We start from the raw sequence: 22219 nt of genomic DNA on the forward strand, positions 1-22219 counted from the left end.
AATCCCATCTCCTAAAGACTGTCTTTAATCATTTTGTTCCATATTAAATGGTTTAATAGTTTTATTCCCTATTATAGAAATGGACACCCAAGACAAAGAAGTATGCAAAACTCACAACTCCCCATTGCTTTGGGTTCTGTACTGCAATCCAATGCACGTTGAGTGGGATTTACTTCCAGGATAGGATTGCAGCCTCAAAGTATTGGTCATATTACCTATTGATTAAAATAGTAAATATTTTTATTCTTAGTAATAATATTTTAGCCATACTAAAGATTATAATTAAAAGGAATACGATGGGTGTAAAACAGGCACAATCCAATAAGCGTTTCAGACACTTACTCAGAACAGTCATTCAGTGTTCTAGACACTTAGTGAGGACAAGAAGTTGAGGGCTAACATTGTCTTTCTTTATTACCAACACTACAGTTTGACCAATGGAAAAATATTATATTTCCACAACAGAAATTCTATGTGAAAGATAACTGGATCCCTTGCCCTTATTAAATAATAATATTTGTTACATTATACATTGATCATGTGGAAAGATTCTAAGGCGGGTTACAGACCGCCCTCAAGCAGCCGTTTTCCCACCACCGCCATTCGCTGCGGAGGGAAGCCCCAGCAGCCAGACCGCGAGGCTTCCTGGCGCAGCGAAAAAAGGAGCGCCGAAATGGCACTCCTTTTCAAAACGCGGAAGTGGCACTGTGAGGGGCGAAGCACACCCTCACTGCGTCATTTCCACTGCGACACGTCTGGACGCTGTGCGTTCAAGATGTCAAAATGGCGGCGCCCATGTGGATGGGTGCTGCCATTAAGGACGCGCTCTGCACGTACTAGGAAGAAGGGCCGTGAGGAAGGTAAGACCCTTCCTAACCCTAATACGGCCCTTCCTAACCCTAGTATGCACACAGCGCGTACTTTATGGTGGTCTGTAACCCGCCTAAGTGTCTTGATTGACTATGTGTTTCCTCTTTATATTTTGCAGAACTGTTTTCCAGACCAGAACTGATTGTTCAAAAACCAAACTTGGATGAAGCCAGCTTGTTAGTAGTACAATGTCAGGTTAATGGGCCTCAATCAATAGACATCTTTCTCCTGAAGAACAATAAAGTATTGAGAAACTCCAGTACCTATATGCACAGAGCCCAGGTATCTGATAGTGGAGCCTATCTTTGTAGGGCTGAAGTAAAAGGGATTGTCAAGGAGAGTGACCCAGTCTTGGTACGTGTTTATGGTAAGTGGATTTTATCTTCTTTGATAAGCATAAGCAAGCAATGATTATTAGAGCAGAAAAACAACAACAATCATTTCATATCAGTCAGTGTGAAGAGCTTGGGTAGTTATTTGATCACAGATTTCCTCAGTCAAATGCATGGGAAAGGACTGATGGAGTGCTCACAGAATCTGATCCACTTCCACATAAGCACAACCTAACCCCCTATGTAGAAAAGAGAGAGGAGCTCAAATGGAATGAGTAGAACATGTGTATGGAAGGCATTTTGCATATAAAGGTCAGTGCCCTACTGGGTGGGCTGAATAGGGAATGTTTGGGGAAGGGGAAGAGGACAGGGCTCCATTTTTCTTTTTGTTGACTGACCAAACATGCTGGTCCTGATAATTTTGTACTGATAGTTAATGACAATTCTTGAGAGATGATGCCATTGGGAGATGAGCAGGACTGAGCCTGAGACTCCATTTTCAGTCAAGTGAGCCAGATTTTCTGTCGCATACATTGACTTGGGAGATTTTGTACCCTTATACTAGAGATGGGAATCGTGCAGACCTCTAGCTATTGTTGCATTGCATGCCCCAGCAGATTATTATTATTGTTGTAGTTTATTTTTATAGTGCTGTAAATGTACACAGCACTGTACATACAAATGATCAAATCAATAAAAATGAAACCTGCCAATGGCGTACAATCTACAAAATACGTATAAAACAATAGGTAATAATATAAGATAGAATTGGTTAAAATAAGCAGGCAACAGTTAAAAACATCAACATGAACTATCCAATCAAATATCAGATAGATAATCACACAGTGCCTGGGAACGCTTCCCTGAACAAGATAGTCTTCAACTCAGATTTAAAAGCGGTAAAAGAAGTGATGATCTGTGTTCGTGGGGGTAGAAGGTTCCAGGAGTGAGGGGCAGCAAGTGAGAAGGGACGAATACCGGATGGGGCAGTGGAGATTCTAGGCTGGGACAGCAGACCTTGACTACTAGGATGGAGGGTACAAGTGGGAATGTACGGAGAAAGAAGTTCAGACAAATAAAGAGGGGCCAGCCCATGCAAGGCTTTAAAGGTCAACAGCAGAAGCTTATACAATAGAGCCAGTGATGAGGAACACTAGGAGCTGCATCCCAATTCCCACCTTTAGGCTAGTGAAAAGAGTGATTTTGAGCATGTATAGAGTGCCTTTAATCCACACTGTGTCATCACAACCAGTTCCATTTTGCATTCTGGATTGATTTGGGGTGGGCAATCTTCAAACACAGAGTGTTTCCTGTCAATTTTGTGTACCTTCACTCTTCATTTAACAACTCTAAATTGCATCATTTATGTACCCACTTAGGTTCTAATTTTGCATTCCTTTTCAGCTCCGGTTTCCAAGCCAGTCCTTTCCCAACCAGTTTCCCAAGTTGCAGTGCTGGGGAAGTATTTTATTTTATACTGCAATTCCTCACAAGGAACTCCACCTATAATATATACTCTCTACAGAGGAAATGTGTCTGTTAAGAACAAGACTGTGGAAGCAAAAAATAAGGCAGCAAAGTTTGAGGTTCAAGCAATGGGTATGCATCCTCTAGAAGAATACTCGTGCCATGCTCAAAATGGTCATTCCCGTACAGAAAAAAGCACTGGGTTAAACATTACAGTGATAGGTAAGTGTTTGGGATGGGTTGGTGTGTTGCTCAAAGGGATGAGGTGGTTTGGGAGGTTTAGAAGATTAAAAGTAAGAAGTGGCAATTAGAAGCTTGAAGGCCCAATGTAGTCCCAAAATGTTTTCCAGCTTATCCTCAGTATAGCTCATGAGGCATGACTGACACTCACTACTGTTGTGGATGTCAGCCATTTTTTCTTAAACCCAACATCTTTTACTTTAACTTTTACTTTTTACTTACACATTCTTCCAGAACAAGATTCAATAGTGCTCATGTATAAGTCTAGAAATTTTAGTAAAAAAAATGATCCAAAAACCCTGAGTTGACTTATCCAAGGGTCAATGTAAGTACTGTACTTTAACTCTCATAAAAAAGGGAACCATGCCCTGGTGAAAAGCAAGTGTGTAATCTGTCGTGGAAGCACTGACCCCACACTCTACTCTCTCATCCTTCCAGCCTTTAGTGTGAGCACAAACATTTATAATTGCTGGAATTTTGTAAGTCTTTTGGCATTGTTTTCTTTTGCTTCATCCTTTAGATTCTTTGTTACATGTTCCTATATTTTACCCTCAACTTATCCATGAGTCATATCAAAATCCATAATTTTGACACCAATACCTGCTTTTCACTAATACCTGAGTTTGACTTAGGAGCTTATAGCTTTGGCCAATAAGATGGCTTACTGCTTCTGGCTTCAATTCTGAATCCAGGTTGCCTCCAGATGTTATCATAGCTAAATCACCACTGATCTATGTGGGATGCTGCTGTCCAGATGCATCCCGGGTCGAAGCCTTGCTCAGCCCACACTGTTTTGAAGTTGTGTGTGTGTGTGGGGGGGGGAGCTTCTGACTTAAAAAATTGGCCAGTTGAGTGAGGCTTCAACCCAGCATGCAGCATCCCATGTAGATCAGTGGTGATTTAGCTATGATAACATCCGGGGGCATCCTGGATCCAGAATTGAAGCCGGAAGGGGTAAGCCAGCTTATTGGCCAAAGCAATAAGCTCCTTATAGTTGAGAATATACAGTAGGCATGTCCCGTTATAAGGTTAAGAGTACATTACCTTAGATAAATTGCATTGTTGTTGTTGTGTGCCTTTAAATCCTTTAAATCCTTAAGGTGACCGTCAGGCAAACTTATCCCAGGTTTTCTGGAGCTGAGAGCGTGTGACTAGCCCAGGGGTAGGCAACCTGCGGCCCATGGGCCGAATGCAGCCTGGCGAGGCCTTGGGACCGGCCCCAGCCCAGTCCTGCCGCCGAGGCCTTTGGGGGGCAATTGTCTATAGAAGCCTCAGAAACATGCATTTATATTAACATTTTTTAAAAAATCAGCAAATTTTTTCGCATGTCCTCCATTTTTTTTTTAAAAAAGTGTCTTCCATTTGAAAATTTTGTCCTACATTTGTCCTGGTTTATTTATATATTTAATTTCTTTTAAAAATATTTAATTATTTATTTTTTGGCTTCGGCCCCCCAGTTGTCTGAGGGACAGCAACCCGGCCCCCGGCTCAAAAAGATTGCCTACCCCTGGACTAGCCCAAACTCACCCAACAGGTTTCCATGGCTGAATGAGGAATCAAACCCTTGTTTCCAGTGTCATGGAACCTTATTGGACTAATTTTTCTCCCCATTATGGGCATGGGAAGGGGCCGCTCGGGGCTGCAGGAGTCTGAGAAAAAATGCATTTTACTGCACCTCAAAGTGTCCTCAAAATGGCCCCATTCTGTCACCTGGCGCCAAGCCATTCCCATTCAGGACTGAGGACCATCCTTTGCTTCAGTCGGAAATCTTATTGGGGAAAAATGAGTCCAGTAAGGTCCATAGTCTAACATTCAATCCACTACATCATGCTGGCTCAGATCATTTTATTACTACAGGTTAAATACTATACTTTTTTCACTATAGCCCTTAACAGTGGTTTTACAGGGTTTAGGCTGTGTTTACTTCATTACGCTCCTGTGCTACCTTAGAACTTAGAACTCACCTTAGAATTCACAAATAAGCTCATACTGATTGCTGCCATCATCACCATCATCTTCATCATCACCACCATTATCCCAGGGAACAGCAGAATTGAAGATAATGAGAGTGATCTACAAATTGAGACTCAACATCAGTGGAGAAGAGGAACAGTTATGGTTCTACTGGTGACAGATGCTCTGAGGCAGTTCTAATTGGGCAGAGACTGAAATCACCATAGATAGGATCACAGTAGCACAACGACAGAAAATAACAATGCTTGGGACATGCCACATTATCTAATGATACCTAATTGATTCTTGGATAGAATCATTGATAGTCCAAATCTCCAATCCACATTTGTGGCTTTGACTTTTGCAGCTTTGATTATTCATGGATTGCCTTATTTGATTACTATGCTCTCTCTATGAATCCCTAGGTCCTCCAGTGCAGAACTAGACATTCCTAAAAAAACGCACCCACTTCTCTAGACATTTTTAGGTCCTCTAGTGTAATTCTGTGGTCCACTTCCAGTGGATGTTGACCATAGAGTTGAGCTGGAGGACATAGAGATTCCCAGAAAGGTGTTCTCTCAGGTTTTAAGAAAGTGCTTTTTTATTTGCAGTTTTTCCAGTTTCATGGTGGTCCTGTGCCCCAGTGAATGTGGAGTGCCCAATGTACCTGGTAGATTGAGAAATAGAAATGATGATGATGATCATAATAACAACAGCAGTAGCAACCTCAACATATTGACAGAGGCCCCTTGCCATCTAATGCTGTCTAGAAATGAATTCTGTCTTGTACAATTCACCTACTCACTTCTGTGCTGGCACTATGTATAATAAGCATTTCTATTGGCACTGCACTACACAATGTCTCATGCCTATCCATTCTACTGTAATCCACAGCTCCAGTTGGTAATGTGAGTCTTGGACGACTTCCAGAAGGGGATGTGGAAGATGGCCAAGAGCTTACACTCCTTTGCAGTGTTAGTTCAGGATCTTTTCCTATCGAGTTCCGCTTTTTTCGAGAAGATAATGCAAAATCCTTACATTGGGTAACAGAAGGGAAAAAACACAGAGCTTTTTGGCACAGGACGGGAATCACAAGTCAAGACACAGGGAGGTACTTTTGCAGAGCTGACAATCAAGCAAAATCATTTGTAGAAAGCAAGAAGATTGCTGTCAATGGTAAGTTCTGCTGGTGGTTACACTGTGCAGAAAGCACAGAGAGAAAGAATGGTGTGTCTTATAAGGTCTTGCATAATAGGGTGGCCTTATGCAAAAAGATAAGATGATCCTATGTTCTAAGGATCACATTGACACTTTCATGTTTTAGTAATCTTCCTTCTTCCAAAGCAATCCTGGAAATGTATTTTGGTCTGACTGTTTGGAGTCTCTGAAGAGAATATTGTCAGCACCATCATGAAACTACAATTCCCAGGAGTCTGTGGGTGAGGCTTTCATATGTGTTCATATTGATGCATTAAAAACCATGTAACATGGGAAATCAGAAAGCGCAATTTGCCAGGAAAATTTACTCCTGAGAAAATTGCTTCTTCCTCACTACTGTTCTCTTTCTAGCTGTATTAATACTTGTGATTCAATTGGATAGACAACCTCTAGTGGTTTAAAAAATAATCTAGGTGTGGCACCGACACAAGGCAACACTTTGCAATTGCCCGTGGTTCTAGCACCAAATATTGAGGGGAAATAATCTACAGCTTCCAGAATCCTGGAGATGCTGGGAATTGAATGCTCAAAAAGTTACTTCCCCAAGCTTTATTGAGTACCCTGATCAGATCCATGCCTGGCAACTAGCATTTGTTCTACTTTCCCTGTTGTGATGCTATGTGAGGAGCATTGTGAGTCATCAAATAGCATCAAATAATTCTCAGTTTCTTAAACACTTATTTAGAGGTTGCCACTGTCTGCAGCCAGGACTTAAATACCCTAAAAGCACCAGATTCCAGCCTAATTTTGGAAATTAAGAGGGCCAGCCCTGGTAAGTATTTGGATGGGAAACTGCCAACAAATACCAGATGCTACAGGCTATATTTCAGAGGAAAGTACTGACAAAACTGCAGAAAACCTATGGAATAAGATGAAAGGCAACTTGAAGACAACACACACACAAACACTGCCTGAAGCCAGGGGGCATCAAGATAAGAGAAGATCCACTGGATATACTTTGTCTAGTATATCAGCTGCAAAGCAAACACAAAATGGACTTTGTTGAGGGCCCTCTCAGATCTGGAGCTGACACTGGAGAAAATGCTTTTTCAAAAGTTCCAAAGTGATAACATGTCAAGGAATGGACGAATTATTGTGTCTTGTCATCCATGGTGGCATGGGCACAATCCCTAGGTAGCCATGTCACAGTAAAAGTAGGCACACCCCTGTTGCATTAATGCTAGTGGTCTTTCTCAAGAAGAGGAGACGATTTGGGATTTCCAGTAGTATTTTATGTAGCTCTAGGGGACAAGCACCTCAAAAATCAATTTGCTTGAGATGTAAATGTAGGAGGAAACAAGCAAAGTGTGTATTCCGGACATTAAGAGAAAGAAGGAAATGCTTCTCTCTTTTTTTTCTTGAAAGGAGTTGTGTTTCATTGCACATTCATTCTGGATGTGTCTCTACAATATTTAGTAGATGCCATGATGAAGTTAAAGCAGAATCAGAATCTAATGGGAAATGTTGGCTGAGTGATGGCCTCAAATGGATACAGTATGTCAGTGGGATAATTTTCATGTTCATTTTAATCATGCAAGGCACATGTTCAACAGTGCTTATGTTTCAAGGGGGCTGTATTTCATCCATGGATCAGTCCCATGCTTCTGCAGGGATATTAATGTGGGGGAAATTACAGGAACAGGTCTAGCAATGTGGCTACTAATCACATCAGGGCTGAGGGGGTGGTGACGCTAGTATGGGAAGTAACTGCTTTGAGAGATCCATCAATGTGGTCACCTTCATTAAGATTACTTCAACAGAATGAGATCCACTGGACATGCTGTAGAGCAGCAACCATGTTATCCATGAAAACTTAACAGTAATAATCTTTTGAGTGGTTTCAGTGTATGTGCAGTTTCTTCTTACCAATGTGGATTTGTAGTCCTAAATGTATTAAGAGATCCATACATATTTCAATGAGTATTAGTGGAATTCAAAGACAGCCATGTTAGTCTGGGAAATCAGTGTTGAAAAGGATCATGTAACACCTTTGAGACTAATTGAGGATGGCTGAAACTGAAGTTATACCATTCCTAAATCATGACATACTTCTACTTTTTAGTCGTTTTGGCTTCATGGAAGAAATGGCTCGTTGTGACAGTTATGCTGATTCTTACTGGGATTGCAATTGGAGCTTTCTGGTGGTTCTGTTCTAAGAAGGCAAAGGGTAAAACATATCTTTAATTTCTCCTTGTTTGGGGAAATGTACTGATGATTGGGATGATCTTTATCTTAAAATTCCCATATTCAACCCCAAGAATTCCAATATGTTAGATTCCTCTTTTCCTCTCCCTTCTCCTTTCTCTCAAATGTATTATCTTTGTACTGTGGTGCAGCTTTTACATTGGCACTTTTTGTTAATTATGGTTAGCTCAAAACCAAAATTTATAATCCCAAATCTAGCTAGGATAGCTAACAGGTTTGATTTAGTGAAAATCATAATAGAGACATGTACCTGTAATATGATTTAGGTCCAAAGCACACTGAAGAAATAATCCAATTTCAGACTGCTTTAATTGCCCTGGCTCAATGCTAGGGAATTCTGGGAACTGTAGTTTTGTGAGACTTTTAGCTTTCTCTGTCAGAGATCTCTGGTGCCACAATAAACCACAATTTCCAGAATTCCCTAGCACTGAGCCAGGACAGCTAAAGCAGTATGGATTATTTCTGTAGTGTGCTTTGGATTTTAGTAATTCTAGCAGTTTAAGGGGAGGATCCATGTTCAAGAGGAAAGGGGAATGAATGCATGAGCCTATTTAGTGTGCTCAGCCTTCTAATCATATTTGGGAAATCAGGCAATGTTTTCCTTGGGTTAATGGTATAATTTTATGCAACTAGTGTATCCATTTATACAGACATCTGGTGTTCCATATAGTTCATGTAGCCTACCTGCTACAGTCACTGAGTTGCACTGTTAACTGAGGACCAAAAATAAAAAAAGTATATCTGGGAATAATGGCTAGAATTTATTTATGTGATTCTATAAGCATAGGTAATATAATGCTAGCTATTTTTCCAGCATGATGTAGTGACTTGAGTATTGGACTGACTCTGGAGACCAGGGTTTGAATCCTGCTGGGTGACCAGAGGATGGCAGTGGCAATAGCAAACACCCTCTGAAGAAACTGGCACAAAACAAATTGTGTTCTAGCCTGTGTTGTGAGTTGCCTTGGATCCCATATCAGGAAAATGGCTGGGTATTAAATAAATAACATAAGCCCAGTTCTAGGCTACTTGCAAGAGGGAACACAAAATAAAGCTCGATTTAATTCAGTTATTGTGTTCCTCACAGCTGAATGTGTTGTGCTGGAGGCAGTGGGACCTGCTAGCACCTTGGCTTTCTCCAAGGAGTTTATTACATGGGAGGAATTGCTCTTAATTTTGAATGAAAAGAAAGTGGGGCTGGAACGCATTCATGTGAATTCGCTAGTTCAGAGAATTTACGTGAATTCGAATTGCATTCGAACTGACTTCCCATTGCCTGAAAATAGCTTGCCATTGCCCAAAATTGCGTGTGATCACCTCTGACGCAAGAACGTGAAACCCCATGATTGCGTTCGGACTGACTTCCCATTGCCCGAAATTGCGTGTGGTAGTCTATCACGCAATAACGTTAAACCCCATGATTGCGTTTGGATCGCCATTGGATTATACTTCCAATTTCCCTTGTCTGATAAACTCCCAACAGTAGTATGTTTGATCTATGTCAGTAGAGTATTGAAGAAAGTAAGCAAACACCTGAATAGGGATTGTTAAACAGGGAATACAGTGGTACCCCGGGATACGAATTGACCGCGTTACGAAATTTCCGGGTTACGAAAAAGTTAGATTGGAAAAAACTGTTCCGGGTTACGATGTTTTTTTCGGGTTACGAATTTTTTTTCGGCGCGAAATTCAAATGCGCGGCTTTCCAGCGCTAACGGAAAGCCCTTTTCGGGTTGCGAAATTACTCGGGTTACGAACGGAGCGGCGGAACGAATTAATTTCGTAACCCGAGGGAGCACTGTATTCTTGTTCATTTTATTAACACAGTTGTCTTTCTATGTCTGCAGTATAGTACAGTAACTTTTTTTTAATTCTTTTTTTATCAAGCTAAAGGCAATTCTTTGGAGCTGGCTAGGTAGGTTGGTTTCCTATTCTTAATTGTAAGATCTTTTAAATAAATATGATGAGATATGCCTATATGTGTCATTTATCCGTGCAATTCGATTCAACATAGACATAGGTTGCATGCTGAGATTAGAGAACATTGTACTATCCCCCAAAGATATACATATATATTAAATTGCAAAAGGAATTAAGTATGGTCCAGTTCTAATAGCAGACATCTGAGGAATGCCTTCAGCACACCATTAGACCTTTGTTGCAAGCTACAATTTTGAGTGGGTTTAAACCCTTTAAATGACCAAATCATGCTGGAGAACAACTGCATTTTAAGAATCCAAGTAAATGAATTGTTTAGTTTCCAAATATTTTGTTTTTGGATTCATTTTGTTTTTATCGTGTTTTGTGACCTATTCAGATAAATGTAAAATAATCAGATAAATATAAATATAATTTATTTATAACAGCATAGTATGTAATAAGAACCTCTGAGATACTTTTCCTTGACTTTATGTTTCAAAAATAGTTTAGTCACTTGGAATCAGCCACTTGCAAAAGACTTGAGAGTGGGCAGGTTTGTAAGTATAATTGCCACTAAAGAGTACACAGCATTAGAAGGCAGCATGGTGTAGTGGTCTGAGTGCTGGACTAGGATTTTGGGAGAGGAGGATTTAAATCAAGGTTACTACTGTGTGACCTTGGACAAATTACATTCTGCTGTATCTTCACTGCAGAAGTAATCCGGGTTGACACCATGTTAACTGACATTAACCCAGTGCTATGGAATTCTGGGAATCATATTGTGATACCTTTAGCCTTTTCTGTCCGAGAGCTCTGGTGCCATAACAAACTACAAATGCCAGAATTCCATAGTATTGAGCCATGGCAGCTAAAGTGGTGTCATTCTGGATTATTTTAGCAATGCAAATGTAGAGAAAGGCAATGACAAGCCTCCTCTGAATAAATCTTGCTAAGAAAATATCATGATATGTTAATCTGAGGATCACCATTAGTCAGAGTTGACTTAAAGGCACATAAGAACAGCAGAGCTTCAGAAGCAAATGTGAACACTCAGTGATCCTTTAGACTGCATTTCTTCAGTGTCACATCAGAAATATATATACAGTATCTAGAGTTTTAAATATGACAGAACATTATAGATACGAAATTGAATTGCTGATGTTTCAGTGCATTCTCCTAACTCTCTTCTTGTATTTATTCTATTTTAGTTCTATGCCAGCAACCAATTCAGTGGGTGAGAAGCTGACATCAGGACAGAATAATGAAAGAGAATTCTTTTATGGTAGTTCATTATTAATAACTTTCTGTTCTTATGTCTGTATCCCCAAACATAGCATCTCCATCCCTGAATCAAGATATTATCTAGACCCAATAAATTAATTTTTAAAACTGAGAAGCAGTGTGGTACAGTGGTTTGAGTGTTGGACTAGGACTCTGGGAGAACAGGGTTTGAATTCCTTTTTGGCTATGGGAACCACTGGGTGACCTTTGGCAAGTCACATTCTCTTAATGCTCTTAGAGGCAAACTCCCTCTGAACAAACCTTGGCAAGAAAACCCTGTGATAGGGTCACTTAAGGGTTGCCTTAAGTCAGAAGCACCTTGAAGGCACACAACAACAAGTCTTTTGCTTCTCACTAGTCAAAGATGGGCAAATCCTGGCATCTTGCAACAGAGCTGTGTCACCTCCATTCTGCCTGCAACAATCTTATTAACTTTTAAGTAGAAACATTTAAGTAGGAATTGAGGTGGGACATATTCAACATGTTTACATCCCTCTCATTATGTGTCTATGCATAATGGGAAACCTTTGTAACTCATCCACGTACTACAAAGTCTATGCATCCACTCTATGCATGAGTGCAGACTGTTGGCAAAACTTTGTCATCACACATAGACTGAATACATATGGAGGATGTTACTGTCTGTGTCTCATTTTAACACATTAAGATGGGATGTAATAGTTTTCCATGAGTGTCTGTAATATATATTATGAGTTCTTGGAATTCTCTTTGGGCCTGTATTTTTTTGGTTATTTGCCTTGGTTTACTTGTTATCTACAGGGGCTGTTAATATTAACACTTTGAAATATTATACAAGTATACTGTTTCTATGATTTGCTTCTGGTTTGTTTATTCATTATTATCTTATTTAGTATGAGTCCTTCTGTTCGATACCCTTCTCCTTTGCATTGCTCAGTATTTATAGCAGGTCTGAGTAAGCAAGTTACAGTTACCTATGGGAAAGGCGGGTGGATCTGTCATGTAACTCTGTGGAAATGTGGAGGACAAAACCCCAGGCTGATTTATGATTTACAGTGATACAAATATTGTGCTATGAGAGGAGAAGTAGCTATTTCAGATGTAACTGTTATTCCTTCTGTTATCTCATCCTGTTTCCATTGTTTTGCTTTATTTTATTTTATTTTTCATTTGTGGGACTAGGTTATAATGAAGATGATGAAAAAAATCACATCAACTCAAAAGAAGAGAATAAAGGTGATATTTAATGTATTCATTTCTATCTCTCCCTTTTCAAGAGATTATATTCTTTGTGGTATTAAAACAGAATTTATTTTCTACAGTTTAGAATGATTTGATTTTGCTTGTATGGTTTGCAAAGATGAATGCCAAAATGTTAAGTGCATGATACCACTTGGATTTTAAAATAGTGGCCTATAGTCTGTAGGTTACATGGAGAATGGTTCTCTTTTGTCATTTATGCTTTTCAACATCTACATGAAGGCACTGGAGAAAGTCATCCAAAGGCCTGAGCTAATGTTTTGTGGGTAGACTGATATCACACATTACCACCCAGCAAGTTTGTTGGACTGATGTCTAAAAGGTTTGGGGGTTTTATTGTTTGTGAAGTCAAAGGCTTTCATGGCTGGCATCCATAGTTTTTTGTGGGTTTTCCGGGCTATGTGGCCATGTTCTAGAAGAGTTTCTTCCTGACGTTTCGCCAGCATCTGTGGCTGGCATCTTCAGAGAATGCTTGTCTAGAAAGGACTTGGATATATATATTGTGTGACCTGGAAAGGCAGGAGTGATTTGCATGTTTATTGTTTGTTGTTAATGGTGGGCCCACGGGGGGGGGGGGGGGGTCTGCAAAAGAAGATTAATGTCTGTTTCTCATTTGCATTTGTTGAGTCTTTATCTTGCTATCTTTCAGGACTGGTAGCCAAACCTTGTTCACTTTAAGGGTTTCTTTTCTGTTGAAATTATCCAGATGTTTGTGGATTTCAATGGCTTCCCTGTGCATCCTGACATGGTAGTGGTTGGCATGGTCCAGAATTTCAGTGTTTTATGTCCAGGATGGTTTGTGGCATGTTCTGCTACTGCTGATTTTTCTGGCTGGCCCAGTCTGCAGTGTCTCTCATGTTCCTTGATTCCTGTTTGCACAGTGCATTTGGTGGTCCCTATGTAGACTTGTCCACAGCTGCATGGTATGCAGTAAAGTCCCATTCTACTTGCTATTTTTGAACCAGGAGCTGACCATGAGAACGCTGAGGTGGAATATACCGAAGTGGAAGTCTCTGTTCCTGATCCTTACAGAGGTAATTAAACAGCTGACTTGTACAACTGTATAGCAGGAATAGCACTAGGCCTCTGTATGGAGTGGTGTCAGTGGCAGTTTTCCAATTCACTGCAGAAAGTGTAGGATTTCACCTTCAATTATCATCCTGTGATAAAATAAGGTAGAAGCAAAGGCTGTACTTCAAGGGCTAGCTGGTCTTTCTTCTCAATATACAGATTAAGTATCCCCTATCTAGAATTCCGAAATCAGAAGCATTCCAAAATCCAAAATTTTTGAACTTCAACACAAGCGGAGTAGTATGTATCTATACTGTATTTGGTGGGTTGGAGAGAGATATGGCTGGAGAGAGTGGTAAGGATCTGTGAAATGGCGGGAATCCATGCTTCCTCCCATTTCACAGATCTTCAGTTTATCTCTAGACTCATTGTGTGTCATTATGTACCAATATGCAAGTACAGGTATTCCAAAATCCAATAAAATAAAATAAATCTAAAATACAGAATATTTCTCGTCCAAACATTTTGGATAAAGGATACTTAACCTATATATATATAGGTTAAAATATATATTATTAAATATATATATTTAATAAGTCCTTTTGTTTCCTTCACTCACTTGATATGATGACGATATCATATTTAAGTGCAAGTCCTCCTGCATTGCACCCAGATTTTAATATAGCATTCCAAATAGCTGTACAGCAATGCTCCTGGCCTGAATGGTTAAGTGATGCTGGAAATTTAGTGCAAAAAACAAATTTCCATACTCTAGCCAAGAGTGATTAGTGCAAAAGGTTACATAAATATTGAATTTCAGTACTGCCAGTGAGTACAGTCCCAGGATGATAGGGGGACAATGATATAGCAATCTGTGTTTGACTTTTAGAAGTCAACCCTCCCAAGATGCAGCTGTACCAACTGAAACATAAACCCTCCCTAGATGCAACAGAACCAATTGAATCATAAACTGGCATCCTTAGATTTGAAGAACCTAGGCAGGATTGTTCCAGGTTACTGTTAGATTTGGCTTGTGTTCTGGGAATATCACAGAAACTCTGGCCACACCCATGCTGAACCTTCAGTGCACTATAATGATGGTCTCATAGGATATTTTAAAAAATAAAGCCTAATAAGGTTAAAGATCCTCCATCGGTCATGCCAACACATTCCCTTTTTCATAAAATTAGACTGGATGTCTCATTCCCAAACTAAGTGAAAAATTCCAGTTGTTTTATAGGTTGTCAACTTAGTGGAGTTATGTAAAAAAATAACATTTGCCTTGTTACTTATAAAAATGTTTACCTATGTATTAAAGAATGGACTAAGTCCTAATATTCACACAGACGCCCACAGAGTAAATGATCAATAGGCCATTATGAGTTTTTCCTGAGGGAGAGTACCTAAGGAATCATTGGAGAATATACATGCACTACAAAATTACAGCAGTTTGATATTGCTTTAACAGGCAATGGCTTCATCCTAGGGAATCCTGGTATTTGTAGCTTTGTAAGGTTTTCCGAACTAATACCTAGAGACCTTTTATTCAGTTCCTTGAACTATGGTAGTAGATCTCTCTAGCAGACAATTCCAAGTGCTGCTTCAAACTACAGATCCCAAATATTCATTATGATGGAACCATAACAATTAAAGTGGTCTCAAATTGCTATAAATGGTTAATGTAGGTGCATTTGTAGTGACATATACATGATATTTTCCACAATGTGTTGGCAGATGATTAACTATCTAAGGCTGCTGTGGCCACACTGCAGAATTAATTCAGTTTGATACCATTTTAACTGTCAAGACTATCCTACAGAATCTTGTAATTTGTAGTTTGTCGTGGCATCCGAGCTCTCTGATATAGAAAGCCAAATAGCTCACAAAGATATAAAACCCAGAATTCCATAGCACTGAGCCATGGCAGTTCCAGTGGTGTCAAACTGCATTAATTCTGCAGTGTCAATGCAGCTTAAGTCAAGTTTTCTTATGAGAAAACATGCAGGAAGTAGGAACAGACTAGAGGTATAGGTATAAATCATTTTCTTATTTTATCCAAACTAGCCAAGGAAATTGAAATTCTTAGTATTGCCAGTTTCACATTTTCAGGAAGAGATATGCTAGTAAATATAAAAAATGTCTGAATGATATTTAAAACTGATGGATAAGAATACATATTTAATGAGGTGTTCAAAAAACCCATTTTCTGAAGTAGTTAGAACCAGAAGTTCAGCAATCCCCTTTACTTTAAAAAAGAGAAAAAAATGCAAAGGTGGGAATCATATGGCCACAGTTTGTGTGAGTCCCCCAAAGCTATTTGTAGCCGCTTCCCCTTCGTGGGGAAAAAATGAGCCCAAAAGGGCTACTTCTGGAAACTTCTTTGAGGATTGGGTGTGTGTGTGTGACAGTGATGATAAAGATGAACTTTACATCCCACCTTTTCCTTCAGGTGGCTACACATGAGAAAGATTACAAATAAAAACATATAAAAAGCAAAACTAAAACTGAAATCAGAACCATATTAAAACATGCATTCTAAAATGCTTTGAAAACAAGAAACAATACGATTTAAAACAACACAGTAGTTAACAGCCATTTTTCAATTTTATGAGCATATCTGAATAAAAAAATCACCTTCTTAACTCAGTTTTAATGTATGTTTTTAACTGTAATCTCTGATAAAGTGTTTAAATGTTACAGCTCCCTCCAATTTTGGCAAACTATAAGTTGACTTCCAGCCACTCCTGCTTTGATTTCCCCAGGTTTTTGGACTCCATGCATCCCTTCTGGTTGGTCCAAAGGTGGGAAAAGGTTTCCACAAGCTTGCCTGTCCTTGTGTTAAGCCTTGTTATACAGTGGGGCCCTGGTATCCACTGGGGTTTGGTCCAGGACCCCCCGTGAATACAAGATCTGTGACTGCTCAAATTCCATTGTATACTAGTGGCATAGTAAACTAGTGTCTCCTAATTAAAATAGCAAAATCAAGGTTTGCTTTTTGGAATTTATATGTTTTTGGAATATTTTCAAGCTGTTGATAGTTGAATCCATGGATAAAGAAACCGTGGATATGGAGGGCTGACTGTATGGCTTTGTGGCCCATTCCAGCATGGCAGGTTAATTTCCAGGAAAGACCATAATCTAGTTCATGAAAATAGTAGGTCTTTTGTTGGTCAGCCATTGATCACATCATGTCACACACTTTTTTATAACTCAGCACATGGGTTTTCTCTTCAGGATCACTTCTTCCATCAATCTCACCAGCCTTCAGGTTTCTAGAACTCTCTCAGATCCTCAGAGCCTGTCTCCACACGCTGCCTTCCCACAAGAGCAGCAGGAAATAAAATGTGGTCCATGAGCCAGATGCAGCCTAAAAGCTGTTTATGAGGTCCCCAATATCCCCTGCACCGCTGAAACTGAAAAAAGTATATATAGTTGTTATATACCTTCAAGTCATTTCCAACCTATGGCAGACTTAAAGTGACTTTATCATGGGGTTTTCTTGGCAAGATTTGTTCAGAAGAGGTTTGCCATTGCCTTCCCCTGAGACTGAGTGCATGTGACTTGCTCAAGGACACCCAGTGGGGTTTCATGGCTGAGTGGGGAATCAAACCCTGGCCTCCAGAGTCAGAACCCAGCCATTACCCAAACCACTATGCCATTCCTCTGGGTTGTTTTAAGTCCATAAAGTCAACTTCTGATTTACTCCCTTGTTAACTGTATGTTTTGTTCTTCAAAAAATTTAGAGGGAGGTATGGCCTGTGTGCCTCCTTCTGAGAATGTGGTCCCCCAAACCCTGGATTAGAAATTTTCTCTAGAGAAGTATGATTCAACAATTCAATACTGAATTGGTTGCATTCAGCAGGAAAAGTGTTTAAACAGGAAAATTACTGGGATATGTTTCAATCACATATTTTAACATTGGAAAAGTAATGTTCACCTTAGGCATAGAGAAAGGTCCCATCTGTTCCTAGTTCAGGGGCTGTCCAAATAGTAAAGACACTCCACCTATTTTTACTCCAGAAAGTAACTGATTCCATATGGATACATTTTCCAGCTCCTGTGGCAAAGAAGAATGAGACAGTTTATACTGAAATCAGAAAAGCTGTTAATGGTAAGTAAGCATGTTTTTTTTAAACCTATCACATAAAGGAAGTGTCCATGTGGCATTTTTTATATGTACATTTGGATCCTTGGTATCAGCTGAGGTTTGGTTCCAAGAATACCAAAATCTGTGGATGCTCAAGTCCCATTACATACAATGGCATAGTAAAATAGTGTTCCTTACATTAAATGGCAAAATCAAGATTTGCTTTGTGGAATTTATATTTTTTGAAATATTTTCAGTATGTGGATGCTTGAATCCATTAATAAAAATCCATGGATATGGAGGGCTGACTTGCAAATGCTTTCTTTTTTAAAAAAAATCCTGGCTAAATATATAAACCATTTCTTCATGTGGGCTGCAGTCTTACAACCAATTTCTTCATAGTAAACCTAATTAAAATTAAGGGGATCTATTTTTGAGTAGAGGTATATGGGTTTGCACAAATGGAACAGCACCAACAAAGGCTGCATTCCTGTACCCACAGACCTAGGATGGACTGAGGCTTATATTGTAAAGGGATTTGTTTCTGAATAGGCATGCACAGGATTGTGCCATAAAACAATCTGTAGTTTTAAAAAATAGTTATTCTGCAAAATCATAATGTCTGTCAGCTCATCCTTGAAGACGTTATCCCATTCATTCTCCCTGCTATGCTATTGTTATTTCCCCATCCTAAGTAAAACACTTCAGAGTTGTTTGGTTTTGTAATGATTTGTGGTCACTAAATTTTCACTGCCTCTCTGTTTTTCATCCAGCTAAAAATCTCTATTTCTTGCCTTTGCTTTGTTCTCCTTTCCATTCTCTTCTTCCCCTTTTCTGGTATAGGATCCTTTCCCAGTGCCTCTCAGATTGTAGTATGTTCAATTCAGGGGCCATTCAGACTACATTTTAACCCAGATCAGGAATCGATCCTTGCACGTGAAGTTCATATTGGCCCCGAATCTGTCACAATACATTTCGAGGCAGGCACAAGCGTTTCGTGGCAAATGCCCCTTAGCGCAGGTCATTTGCAATCGGGTTAAAAGCCATCTCTTTTGAAAAAACCCGGGTTCGGCGAATATGAACTTGCTGCCGGTCATGATTGGGTCAAGTTCAGGGGAGGGATTGAGGTCAGAGGGAGGGCAGTGGGCAGAGCATTTCCTCCCCTTCATCAGAGGAGGAGGAGGAGGAGGATTAAGCATCTGGGGGAGAGAAGGGGGCCATGGAGGGCAGCATCGGGAGGAGAAGAATTGCCAAGGGAAATTGGACTGCGGGGCCAAGCCAGAGAAAGGCTGTAGGGAAATCGGGCTGCGGAGCCAAGAGGAAGGAGCCTCTCTCTCTTTTTATTTTTGAAAGTCTATGCACATGATTTTTTGGGTGACATAGAATGTGTGTGTGCTTGTGCTACTTTCATTTCCTCTTGCTCCTGGAACAGCACCTTATAAGAGCCATTATTATTATTATTATTATTATTATTATTATTATTATTATTTGTGTTATATGCGGAGGCTACAATTAGAATGCCAGCGCTACATTTCCCTTTCATTTCCTCTTGCTCCTGGAATGATTTGTTTAAAATGTGAATGCTACAATGCCAATGTTACAAATGTTTCCCTTTCAATTTGGCAAATTGATACTAATTGAATGCTTTTGCTTTTGCTACACACAAGACACACATTGGAGGTTTTTAAATTTGACAGCATCTGTGCACCTTTCCCGCCAGATTTCAAAAAAGAGGAGGGTGGTAGCCCCCATCCGCTTAGCCAATAGCTGCAAGAAACGTCACCTTTTACGAAAGCAGAACTAATTTGATTGACAGCAGAGGACTCTTCCTTTTAAACCGGGTAAAGAGCTGCAATGGTGTTCCAGGGTTAAATATCCTGATGAAGGTATTTATAGACGGCACTTGCTTTGGGAGGCATTCGAGAGAAGGGCCCCCTATTGTACCCAGTTCCCTCCAGCGCAAATGTGCCAGTCTGAATGGGGCCTCAGAGAAAATCAAACCTGCCTCTCCATGGTCTTGCCCCATTTATCTCCACACTTCCACTCTTGAGTTCCATTTCTTGTTTATACAGTACAAGAGTACAATGAAAAGGACATAATTTATTTAAGATGCATGTGCTACTAATACAAGGTGTTAAGGTAGTGTGCAAGGGAAGAAGCAGGCATTGAGAGTGTACTTCCAGCTCTATGCTAAAATTACATAATCAATGGCATCTTGTCCTGAGGTCTTCTTTGGCTGTCAAAATGAAATTTGAATTGAAATTTATGTTAGCATCTTAGTTGCTGATGTTTAATTACTAACCCTACTTTACTGAATTTTGTACTTTGTTTCAATACCTTTGCTTTTTGTGCTCTACTTTGGAAAGAAAATCTTTCACAACTTTTCCCTCCTTTGTACCACGTAGTTGATAAACTAGTGAGGATTGGTCCTACCATTAGACATAGTGAAAAATCTGTTCCAGGCAAAGATTTTCAGTGTCATGAAAGGGCTGTAAAGGCTTAACTGTTCAGTTTATTGTGATTATTTATTTTACAGAAAGGAAAGAGGAATAGGTGCTTAGGAAACGTATCCCTCGGATGCCAAAATAAATTGACTGGTCTAGAATACAATGCACCTTGACTTAGTAGGGTGTTATTATGTGCCTTCAAGTTATTTCTGACTTATGGCAACCCTAAAGTGAAATTATCATGGGGTTTCTGGTGCTGAAAGTTCGTGATTTGCCTGGGTCACCTAGTGTGTTTCCATAGCTGAGTGGGGTATTGAACCCTGATTTCCAGAGTCATTGTCAAATGCTCAAACCACCGCACCACACTGGCTTTATTTGCGACTATGTAAAATGTCTTGGGACAATCTGGGAAGTAAGCATTTCTATATTTTCTATAAGAATTTTTCTGATTGGTAGTTTTTGTGGTAATCTATAGGTGGTAATCTATAGGAAAGACACCTACCTATATCTACTTTCATTAGCCCAAATGAGTCTGAGAAAGGCATGTATTATTTAAAATCTGTTTAAATCAATACTGAGTTGTGGGGCAGCAACTTAAGTGAAATGAGATTCGATTAAAGGTATGAGCTGGATTAGACTGACAGTAAACAAGCACCCTTAATCTTGCATTCAACCTTCTCTGCTGCACACAACCGGCTGCAGATTCAGTTATTTTTGGAAGTGTAATAACAGTGTATTGTTCTAATTGCGTCTGCTTTTCCTGACTGACACACAGGAAAAGTGTTTCAAAGAGATAAGGAGGGCATCACCCAACAGCAAAGCCCTTTTGCAGGCTTTATTGCATTCCTTATTGAAATGTAACCATGTAGATGTTTATGGAGATGATCCTTGATAGCATTGATACGGAAGCAGCTACACACAGATGTGGCATTTGCTTTGGAGCTAATCTTCAGAAAAGGGAAATGCAACAAAACTCAAGGTGGCTAATATTCCTGGCTTTCATGCACCACTTTTCAAATTCTTTTAGCCTGCATCTTTTAAAGGCTTTTCTTAGCATAATTCTATCATGCTTTAGAAAGAGAATCAAGGCCAGTAGAGCCTTTTCAGTTAGCAATAGGGTTGATTCTTCTGGGAACAATTTGAGCAGAAGAACAGGTTGTGCTCTCCTGCACTGACTGCAGTACTTCTTTTTTATTTCTGCAAATTATGGCTGTCGTGAATTCAAAGCTATTTTTTTTTGCCAGTGCAACACACAGAATCCCCTCTGCTACATAGATAGTAACCATTCTGGCTGACAAAAAAAAGTATTATTTCCATTTTCTGGTGAACCCAGATGGAGAAAACTAGAGAGCTGCACTGCATTATAGTAGCTGTGTGTGTGTTTGTGTGTGTATCCTGTCTTCTAGCCCTGACAATTAATGGCCCAGCTACAAGAACCAGGGCAGAGTTCTTTCTTTCTTTTCCAAAGGCTGTGGGAAATGAGATGTTGTCCCCTCTTCCACACACCCTCATCAAACCTGAGAATCATTTCCCTTATACAAAGCTTCCTGTGAACTTCACTCTGCTTATGAGTCCTTTCTATTGTGTAGTGTTGGTGGGTATGGTGGGAGGGGGAGGCCATTCTCTGTTGTGAAGCTCTGAAGTGTTGTTAGAGGGCATTTTTTCATGGGTGGGAAAATCAGTCAATAAGCGCCAATTGCGCTGCCGCCCCATTACTCCTTAGGTGTGATAGTGATAGTGTGTGTCAGTCCCGATGGTGTCAGTTTTCCCCTTACCCACTCTCTCCCCCTCTCACTATACTCAGGCACACTGTTTACTTCTCTTTTCACTTTCTTTTCTTTTTCTTCTTTTTTTAAAAAATGATATCTCATTCCCATAACTCTGGAATTGTGTTAAAAATAGAAGAAGAAAAAAATAAGAAAAGCAGGGCAGAGGATATAGGAAGGCGG

At 39.8% G+C, this 22219-nt stretch overlaps 1 protein-coding gene across 2 annotated transcripts in view; it reads left to right on the plus strand.

Annotated features, from left to right (window-relative positions):
• The window catches only part of PECAM1 (platelet and endothelial cell adhesion molecule 1), a 54210-nt gene that overhangs the window by 13351 nt on the left and 18640 nt on the right, over positions 1-22219 (plus strand). The window contains exons 6-14 of one of the 2 annotated variants that reach the window (XM_042452640.1): positions 989-1237; positions 2607-2891; positions 5757-6038; positions 8143-8247; positions 10173-10200; positions 11414-11487; positions 12648-12701; positions 13691-13759; positions 17791-17847. In XM_042452640.1, the coding sequence (XP_042308574.1) occupies positions 989-1237; positions 2607-2891; positions 5757-6038; positions 8143-8247; positions 10173-10200; positions 11414-11487; positions 12648-12701; positions 13691-13759; positions 17791-17847 (1203 nt within the window). The remainder of the gene's footprint in view (positions 1-988; positions 1238-2606; positions 2892-5756; positions 6039-8142; positions 8248-10172; positions 10201-11413; positions 11488-12647; positions 12702-13690; positions 13760-17790; positions 17848-22219) is intronic. The other variant, XM_042452641.1, reaches the window with a different exon arrangement.

The sequence above is a fragment of the Sceloporus undulatus genome, chromosome 2 (genome assembly GCF_019175285.1).
Source record: "Sceloporus undulatus isolate JIND9_A2432 ecotype Alabama chromosome 2, SceUnd_v1.1, whole genome shotgun sequence".
In the NCBI taxonomy this organism is placed as follows: Eukaryota; Metazoa; Chordata; class Lepidosauria; order Squamata; family Phrynosomatidae; genus Sceloporus; species Sceloporus undulatus.